Source organism: Quercus suber, unplaced genomic scaffold (assembly GCF_002906115.3).
Source record: "Quercus suber isolate HL8 unplaced genomic scaffold, Cork oak 2.0 scaffold_44, whole genome shotgun sequence".
Taxonomy (NCBI): Eukaryota; Viridiplantae; Streptophyta; class Magnoliopsida; order Fagales; family Fagaceae; genus Quercus; species Quercus suber.
The window spans coordinates 1476707-1487526 of record NW_027069509.1 but is presented as its reverse complement, the minus strand read 5'-3'; the positions used below and the strand labels follow the sequence as shown (position 1 = coordinate 1487526).

The 10820-nt window shown below is 35.7% G+C and overlaps 1 protein-coding gene across 1 annotated transcript; it reads left to right on the top strand.

Annotated features, from left to right (window-relative positions):
• Positions 1 to 9187: 9187 nt before the first annotated feature.
• Positions 9188 to 10209, top strand: LOC112036587 (non-specific lipid-transfer protein 1). The gene is given in 3 exon segments (XM_024069428.2): positions 9188 to 9291; positions 9294 to 9606; positions 10001 to 10209. Coding segments are annotated over 3 exon segments (351 nt in total). The 5' UTR covers positions 9188 to 9263; the 3' UTR covers positions 10011 to 10209.
• The last annotated feature ends 611 nt before the right edge of the window (positions 10210 to 10820 follow it).

Here is a 10820-nt window from a genome sequence, read left to right as displayed (position 1 = left end):
TTTTTTTTTTTTTTGATAGTAAAAATGAAGTATCATCAAAGCTTAGTACAATTTCCTCCTAGGTTTTTTTAAAAAATCCCCTCCTCCCTCTTCCAAATTGTATAGAAAAAAAACATATATATATACTTATTGGCTTCCTAGGGGGAAAAAATTCTAGCTTTGCCACTCTATTTACCATAGATTTCTTTTATCAATTTCAATCACATGGTTGTATTAATTAATGATGTGTAAATAGTGTTATTTTTCATTAAAAAAAAAAGAACAATTAAATTAAACAATATTAATTATTAGCCAATGTGAAATACAATTGAATTCGATTAGAAAACCTAAGTACAATACTAAATTAAACATGGTAAAAAGACTCATTGCAAATTAAAGAAAAGTTTGAAATAAATTTCAAACTCAGCCAAAAACCCAAGCTGATGACACGTTTCTATCCACCAATGTTTCCATCATCCCAACAAAACAGAACATTAGAATATTATATATATATATATATATAAATAATACCAACCTACAATTGAACCTACCCCAATACCCAATTGGGCTTGTAATGTAACGGCAATCTCTCCTTTCAATGCATGGCTCCCAATACATGACTAACACACCAACTTAAGGAATATGTTGGCTGCAAAATTTTTTAGTTCATCCAACAATAAAAATCAAGAAGCTCTTTGATTACAAAACCCTTGGTGCAAAGATGCAGTAGCTTCTAGAGAGAATATGATGAACTAGGGTAAATTGTCTCCGGTCACAATGTGCATGTATAATCACTTTGCATCAAGTTGCATCCCTTTGCATCAAGTGTGACGACCCTTAAAATAATCCTTATATATGTCTAGGGTTCTGAGAAAAGAAACCCTACACAAATACACATAGATATGTGTGAAATCAGATCTGAATATTCTAATTTCGTAATTCTCGACAGATACAGCTGCTGTCGAGCTTCTATTGAGTTTCAACATTAAACCTCGATAGATATTATTTTGTTGAGATATTTGTCGAACTTTAATGAACAACACTCCTTCACTTGTTTCTTGAACAGATTTGCATGGATTCAATACTAAACTTGAACACTTGTTTCTTGAAGTACCAAACCCATCATAATCTACCCAATTACAAGTAAAGTGCATTTTGTCAAAGAATTAGTCAATTTATATAACAAAAATAATCAAACCTTCTCTCCTATTGCTAAAACGGTTTCAATGAGGGTCTTGCTTGCTCTTGCTGTTGCCAAGCAGTGGCCTTTGCACCAATTGGACATCAACAATGCTTTTTTACATGGAGATTTGGATGAAGAGGTCTATATGACATTACCACCTAGTTTTCACAGTAAAGGGGAGTGTGTTTCAGCCTCTTCTACTGCTCCTAGGGTGTGTAAATTAGTTAAGTCACTTTATGGCTTAAGACAAGCTTCAAGGCAGTGGTAGACTAAGCTGTCAGTAACAATAAAGGAGCTTGGTTTTGTTCAATCTTAGGCTGATCACTCCTTATTTGTGCATAGCAAAAGGTCTTTGTTCACTACTCTACTGGTCTATGTTGATGATATGGTAATCACTGGCAATGATCATGCTTGTGTTGTCTCTCTCAAGTCTGTTTTAGATCAGAAGTTTGTTATTAAGGATTTGGGATCACTCAAGTATTTCTTGGGTTTAGAAATTGCAAGAAACAAGAGTGAGATCAGCTTAACCCAGAGAAAGTATGCTTTAGAAGTCCTTGAGGAAACTGGAATGACAGGATGTAAACCGATCCAAACCCCAATAGAACAACAACTGAAGTTGTCTAAAGGCAGTGGGGACTTACTTTCCAATCCAGGACAATACAAAAGGCTTATTGGGAAGCTTATGTAGTTGACTTTGAGCAGGCTAGACATCACATATGCAGTGCATAGGCTCAACCAGTTCTTGGCACGACCTAGAGCACCATATATGAAAGCAGCCTCTAGAATACTTCAATACATAAAAGGAACACCTAGTCAGGGTGTTTTCTTCCCCACTGAATCTGATCTACACCTAAAGGCATACTGTGATGCTGATTGGGCAGGGTGCCCTGACACAAGAAAGTCTCTAACATGCTATTGTGTGTTTCTTGGTGATGCCTTAGTGTCTAGGTCTAATGCAGAAGTTGAGTATAGAGCTATGGCTACCACCACTTGTGAATTGACTTGGATTTTGCATCTGCTACAAGATTTACATATCAAACATGATAAGCCTATGCTGATGTACTGTGACAACCAGATAGCAATTCATATTACAGCAAATCCAGTGTTTCATGAGAGGTCGAAACACATAGAAGCTGACTGCCATATTGTGAGAAATAAGATCCTAGATGGTGCACTTAAAACCTTCTATGTTTCAACTAAGAATCAGTTGGCAGATGTGTTTACCAAGGCCTTGGGAGTGGAAAGTTTTTTTAAGGCTAATCAGAAGACTGGGTGTCATTAATATTTTTGCTTCTAAGGTGGAACATCCTCATACTGGTATGGAAGATCAAAAGGCAAGAGCTGTACTCTTGAGGTGGAGTGTTTAGAGTGCAAAGAAGTGTTGCATGCCTCAAGCCACACAACTAGCTAGTGGTGCAGCAGGTGCTGATGAAGGATGCACTAGCTCAGCCACAAAAGCAGCAGTCAGTGTAGCAGTTGCTGATGCTAGATGCATTGGTCAAGCCACAAGGGCAGCAAGCAATGCAACATTTGCTGATGAGGTGTGCAATGATCATACCACAAAGCTTGCATCAAAGGACATGATTAACTCAGCAGTCTTGGAATTGCTTGAGTCCATGCCACATTATGAGTTCTTCATCCAGGATCGTTGAAGGAGTCAGTTCCACAAATCCAGGAGTTAGTTACTTAGGCTTGCCATGTGTACAGCCTCTAGAAAGTTCAAATAACTGTTTTGGAGCCAATAGTAGAGTTAGTTGTTTTTTCTATGTATATAAATAGGGGAAGGTATAGATATTTATTCATTCTGTTCATTTCATTGTAATTCACTTTCAATCAATGAAATTCTCCCAATTCTATTTAGTCTCTCTGGTTTTTACAACTACAATGGCATATAATACTAGAAATATATGTCGTAGCTCCCAAGAATGGGCATGGTAAATAATTGGTGATTTCAATGGATTAGGGAGATTGAACAACAACATTGAACACACTAGTACTAGTTAATTATGTAATTACTTATTCAACCCCACCCCAAAAACACCAATCTTTGAAGTATGCCTCTAGGGTGAGTATTCAATATTTCAGTTATACCGGTGTCGGCATATTTCTTGATAATTTTTTCTTTCATATAAAAATTTGTTATAGAACTTTTTTTCCCCTCTTTTTGAAAGTCCAGTTCATCCCATAAAAAGACTTATTAGGTTGACCTGATTGACCTCACCCATATAGGGAAATGAGGCCACAAAGCCAAAAAGGCATAAGCCCTTTGGCTAATTTGTTGTAAAACTCAAACTAGACTGAAATTTAGAGGTAGCAATAGAGGGGTTAGATTAGGGGTGTCCTATCCATGCTTTATTCCATCTTAAGTGCGAAAAGCCTAACTATACGGGTCAAGTTGGGAGTATGATGAGATCGAAGTATTTTGTCATACTTATTAGGTTTTGATAGTAAACAAAAAAGCAAAGGGAAATGACAACTTCAATTATGAGTACTAAAAAGAGAGGGAAATAAAGTATTTTGAGGTAGTGCTAAAAGAAAACACACCCCAAGGAATCGTATAGGTAGATTCACGAAAGCACTCAAATCTCATTTGAATTTTTTTTTTTTAAATATAAAAAGCACAATCATTTGATTTTTTTTTTTTTTTTTTTTTAGCAAGCCTAAACAAGACTAAACATATTGTTTTGATCATGGTTTGCTAACATTACACATTAGAGTTCTAAATACATTAAATCCTAAGTCTTTAGAACCTAACATAGGTTATGTTGGGTTGGATAGATTGAAAAAACTATAAACTTGAACTCGATCATAACCGAGACTCAAATAAAATTTTAACACAATTAACCAACCAACTCACGAAAAACCAAACATATGGCATTAGTTTGGATTAAAGAGTTAGTTTCATTGGGTTGGTAGATTGGGTACACACCTTTATCTTCAATTGGTATATTTAAACAAATAGGACCTAGAGACTTTAGATGAACATTGATTTAAGTACTCAATAGTATTTGAAAGATTGAATAACGAAGTACACGTTTTGTTTTTGGTAGTAAAAATGAAGTATACATCAAAGCTTAGTACAATTTCTTATGTACATGTGTCTACCCATTGGCGGAGGGAGGGGGGCAAGCAATGTCATAGTACCCCTTAGGTCCAAAAAAAAAAAAAAAAAAAACACCTCCTCCCTCTTCAATTTGAAATATATATATATATATATATATAACTTTACTAATTGCTCCCTAAGGAAAAAAAATATAGAGCTTCACCACTCTATTAACCGTGGCTGAAATTATTTATAAAAGAAAAAAATTATTTTTTTCTAATGCTCTGTTTTGTTGAGAGGATGGAAACATTGGTGGATATATAGAAATGTGACTTCAACTTGGGTTTTTGGCTAAGTTTGAAATGTATTTTAAGCTTGTTTTTAATTTGCAATGGATCTTTTTACCATGTTTAATTTAGTTGTAATTCATATAAAATTTATATGGTTTTTAATCAAATTCAATTGTATTTTATATATAATTAATATAGTTGAATGAAAAATGTATAATGAAAAATTTTTTTGTTGTTTCTAGTATTGGAAATAGTGGCGGTCTTATTTTATTGTGGAAAGATGATTTAAGGGTAGATGTACAAACTTTTTCTCAAAACCATATTGATGCTTGGGTGGATGGTGGAGAACTTGGATGGTGACACTTTACGGGTTTCTATGGTCATCCAGATACATCTAAGAGGCATGAATCTTGGGCTAAATTAAAACAACTAAAAGGTACATCTTCTTTACCATGGCTGGTTATTGGTGATTTAATGAGATTGTTGGTCTTTCAGAGAAGGAGGGTGGAAGTATTCATCCTAGAAAGCAGATGGAGGAGTTTGTGTCAACTATTGATTATTGTGGTTTGTGTGATTTGGGCTTTATTGGGTCTAAGTTTACTTGGATCTATCAAACAACTTGCGGTGTTCAAATAAGAGAAAGATTGGATAGAGCTTTAGCTAACTTGGAGTGGAGGTCTCTTTATCCTATGGCAAAGCTTCATCATTTGTCTTCTTCGGTTTCAGATCACTGTCCATTATCTCTTCACTTGATTCAATGGCAAAAGAAAAAAGAAGTAGGAAAATGTTTAGGTTTGAATCAATGTGGTTGAAGGATTCAAGGCGTGAAAAGGTTGTTAAGGATGCATGGGAGCGTGGGCAATTGGTTGGGTCAGATTGGGTTCTCCAAGAATGTTTGGAATGGTGTAAGACTGATTTGTCTATTTGGTATGATTCTGAATTTGGTCATGTGGGAAGGACTATTGTGGAGCTTCAAACAAAATTAGAGTGGTTAGAATTGCAACCCGTGTCTGAGGAAATAGTGGAAGCATTGAGACATACTCAAATTAAGTTGAATTGTTGGTTGGATAGAGAGGATGATATGTGGCGGCAACGATCCAGGATCAATTGGTTCCAAAATGGTGATAAAAACACAAGCTTCTTTAATGCTAAGGCATCTGCAAGACAAAGGAAGAACTTCATGACTAGGTTATTAAATGATGAGGGGGTTCGGCAGGTTGATGAGGATAAAATGGCAGAGATAGCAATTGGGTATTTTGGAGATCTTTTCTCTACTAGTAATCTGGTGGAATTTTCTGAATTACTCTTTGCCATGAAACCTATAGTGACTCAAGGCATGAATGATTGGCTGGTTCACCCTTTTGTTGAAAGTGAAGTCAAAGGAGCTTTGAAACAAATGTACCCACTAAAAACACCAGGACTGGATGGGATGCCTCCTCTTTTCTTCCAACATTTTTGAAGCAATAGTGGCAGGGTGATCACCAAAACGGTACTTGACTTCCTTAACTTTGGTATTTCTCTACCAAATTTTAATAACACCCACCTAACTCTTGTTCCAAAAATTAAAGAGCCAAAAAAGATAACTGATTATAGGCTTATTAGTTTGTGTAATGTTGTGTATAAGATTGCATCAAAAGCTATTGCAAATAGGCTGAAACAGTTTTTACCCTCGATTATTAGTGACACTCAAAGTGCTTTTGTTCATGGAAGGTTGATTACAGATAATGTATTGGTAGCTTTTGAAACAATGCACCATATTAGTCAGAAAAAGGGGGTAAGATAGGGGAAATGGCTCTTAAATTAGATATGAGTAAAACTTATGATAGGATGGAGTGGGTTTGGTTGAATAAGGTAATGGAGAAATTGGGTTTTACTGATAGGATAAGGGATTTGATCATGAGATGTGTTTCTACAGTTACTTATTCAGTAAAAATTAATAGGGTACTGAGGCGGCACATTATTCCATCTAGGGGGATCCGTCAAGGAGACCCCTTATCACCTTATCTTTTTCTTTTGTGTGCAGAAGGTTTGTCTGCTTTGATTCAATCAACGATGGATAGGGGTCAAATGGAGGGGGTGAAAATTTGTAGAGGAGGTCCAAGATTGTCTCATTTGTTTTTTGCAGATGATAGTTTGATTTTTTGCAAGGCGACACTTGAGGAATGTGATGAATTACAAAGATTGCTTGGGGTGTATGAGAAAGCTTCTGGTCAACAATTAAACCGTGCAAAAACATCTTTGTTTTTTAGTAGCAATACCTCAAGAGATGTCCAAGAAGAGATAAAGAATCGGTTTGGTGCCCAAATAATCAAGCAACATGAGAAGTATCTTGGTTTACCTTCTTTGGTTAGGATAAATAAAAGAACTACCTTCAATGCTATCAAGGAGAAGTTGGGAAAAGTGTTGGCAGGTTGGAAAGAGAAGTTACTCTCAAAGGCGGAGAAAGAGGTTCTAATTAAAACAGTGGCCCAAGCAATATCGACTTATACTACGATTTAATGGGGATGATTAGGAATTTTTGGTGGGGACAAAAGAAGGGGGAGAGAAAAATAGCTTGGCTTAGTTGGGAGAAAATTTGTGAACCTAAGTATGATGGAGGAATGGAATTCAAGGATTTAAAATTATTCAATAAGGTTTTGCCCGCAAAACAAGGGTGGAATCTTCAAATGGGTAGCAACTCTCTTATTTATAGGGTTCTTAAGGCTAAATATTTCCCAACTTGTGATTTTACTCATGCTTCGATTGGAAATAATCCCTCCTACACTTAGAGGAGTTTAATATCTGCTCAAGGCCTAGTTAATGAAGGTTTACGATGAAGGGTGGCAATGGAGCAAATATAAAGGTTTGGCAAGATAAGTGGCTGCCATGTGGTTTGACTTACAGGGTCACTTTTCCAAGGTTATTCATGAGTCTTGATACAAGGGTTGCTGATTTTATTGATTCACACACAGCAAAATGGAAAAATGATGTCCTTGATTGTCTTTTTCTACCTTTTGAAGCTAATTTAATTAAAAGTATTCCTTTTAGTGTTACTTTGCCAGAGGACAAATTGGTTTGAGCTGTAACTAACAATGGAATGTTCTCTGTTGGGAGTGCGTATAAATTGGCGATGTCTATGTTCAAATCTAAGTGTCATGGTACTACTTCTGACAGTACTCTACTAAGAAGATTTTGGAAGAAAGTGTGGTCATTGCCTATTCCTCATAAGGTGCGTCATTTTTGTTGGCATGCTTGTTGTGACACTTTACCGAAAAAATTCAACTTGATGAGACATAATGTTATTGCTGAATCTCTGTGTGTTTGCTATTTGGAGAATGTTGAAACGAATGGCCATATTCTCTGGGGTTGTTCGACTGCACAGGAGACTTGGTTTGCTTCAAAGTTGAATCTGATGCCTCCTAATGCTAATATCGAATCATTCCAAGATTTGTTATGGTTTGAACTGATGACCAATGATGCTGAGGATATCAAATGTTCAAAACCGGCGATGGTTGCTTGGAAATTATGGTGCAATAGGAATGAAATTTACCATCAAGGTGAAGCTAAAACCGGACTGGAAGTCGCTCGCTTAACAGCAAATTATTTGCAAGAATTCTGGTTGACAACAGAGACACATGAATCCTCTACCTCTGATCTGGTTTAGCCTCTCGGCGATAGACAAGACATTCCTCAAAATTCTGTCTGGGTCCCTCCTTCCTTGGGTCAATGCAAGATTAATGTTGATGGTGCTCTTTTTCCCACAGAGAAGTTGGATGACATTGGTGTGGTCATTAGAGATCAGCAAGGCAGATTGTTGGCTGCATTATGCAGAAAAATTAGAGCTTAAATGGGGGCACTTGAAGTTGAAGCAAAGGCATATGAAGCTGGTGTTTTGTTGGCAAGACACTTGGGGCTAAGGAATGTTGGAAGAAGATTCTCTGATTGTTTCTAATGCACTCAAGCAAGTTGTACAGCCTCCTACTTCGGTTGCAGCCATTGTGGAAGGAATTCATGCTTTAAGTCCAGATGTTGAAATAGTTGGTTATTCTCATGTGCAAAGGACCGGTAATAAACCAACCCACATTCTAGCACACCAAGCTCAAAGCTTTGTCAATGATGTAATTTGGATTGAAGAGATTTCTTGCTGTATTCAGCAAGCTCTTATCCAAGATGTACTTGTTTCTTAATGTTTAATAATATTTTAGTGTGTTTTCTATCCCAAAAAAAAAAAATATATATATATATATATAGTTGAATTTAATTTGTTTTGTGAAAAATAACACTATTTACACCACATTAATCAATACAACCATGTGATTGAAATTGATTTAAAAAANTTTTTTTTTTTTTTTTTTTTTAACTAAGCAATGGATACTAGTAATATATAAGGATTTGTTACGTAAACCTAGGTTTTTGTTTTGGGGTGACCACCAACCGTAATAATGGGTATGGACTTTTTTATTTTCGATTCCATTTTGAATTGTGGAGGGACCAAGTAGTATTATTTTAAATTAATTTAATTAAAGACTATCTATGAATATTTTAATCCCTGCCGATATGGGTTTGCATGCTTCTTAAATTCTGCCAAAGTCTAGAACATAATAGAGCATTGAATTTGCCCAACTACCAACAAACCCCCATTCCTTTCCCAACACTCTGTGCATTGTTCACACCACCCACTTCTCTCTATATAAACACTGCACCTATTAGCACCAAAGTCACACCACTCCCAATTCAAGCTCAACTTTCCTATTCCATTGCTCCCAACAAAAAAGCTCTTTTCTCAACAATGGCTAGCCTTAACTTTGCATGTGTGCTTTTTTGTGCATGATAGCTATTGTACCCATTGCCCAAGCCACCATAACATGCACTCAAGTTTCAAACGGTGTTTTGCCATGTGTAACCTACCTTAGGAGTACTGGTGCGTCTCCTCCACCTGCAAACTGTTGCCAAGGGGTTAGAAACCTCAACGGCATGGCCAAGACCACACCTGATCGTCAGGCCGCTTGCAACTGTTTGAAAACCGCAGCTAGTGAAATTTCTGGACTCAACCCTACTTTAGCTGCTAACCTCCCTAAAAATTGTGGAGTTAATATTCCTTACAAGATCAGCACCTCCACCGACTGTTCAAAGTAAGCCTTAATGTCCTTTAAATTACTACTAATTAAATACCTAACATAGAGCTTAAATGTAACACTAATCAAATTATTCAATGCATTCGTTGTACTATCATCGTTCTTTTTGTGAATTTGTACGTGAGACTTGCTTTTACGTGAAAGGAAAGTAATATACACTTGATTGCACAAAATGAATTATCATAGCTGCCTAAAGATTTTAGTGTAGGGACTTCGATAGACTTTCTTTATCAGTAAGGCATTATTGATGATATGAAAAAAAATTGTGTTAAAGATGGACTTTATAATTTTTTAGTTGTGGAAAATCTTGTATATGTAAATATTATTTGTCTAGATAGCACTATTTAATTACTTTTTTTCCTCACTAGAAGCTTTGTTGGTTTTGTTGCAGAGTGAAGTGAGGATGATAGAGCAGCAATTTGTGGCTGCTGGGATATAAGTAGCGTTAAGAATAAAGACATTATGTCAGGTCTAGATGGAACTCTACTTTAGCGAGTCTCTTCTCTTCATTGTAATGGTCTAGTCCTTTGATCATTATACCTTTTATGTTATCACTATGAGCCCTCTCGATCGTTCTATGAAATGATTATCTTTATAAAATATGTGTCGCTTATTATTATGATAATCTTTCTCATTCTCCATGTGCAATAAGCTTTACATTTACCCTCCATCCCCCCCCCCCCTTTTCTCTTTCTTCTTTTACTTCCATATAAAAGAGTTCCCACAAAGAAAAAGAAAAGAAAATGTGACAAGTAACAACTAAAAATTATGTAGGGAGTAAATTTGAAGATTCGTTTTTTAACTAAATCCAAAGTTGGGTTGGGTGGGCAAGTTGTTCTTAAATATTTTCCTTGAAAAAATATGACTTTCATCAACTACTTAAGCTCTTCTTTCTTTTTAAATAGATTATTACAATTCATATAACTATAAGCACATGGATTGGATTGGGTTTTTTGGGTGGGTTGTGCTTGAACTTTTATGCTGGGTAAATCATCAAGTTTTCATCAACTACAACATTTCTTTTTCAATAAATAATGATAATTGACACAATATGCCTAAATTATATTTCAAATTTTCATATTTATCAAAATACCAAAATAAATTAAACTAAAAAATTAAAATAAAATTAATAAAATATTTGTATATATTGAACGGTTTTAGACCCCTTAACCCAACCAGATTAACCTAGTTAATTAGCCAAGTGATTAACT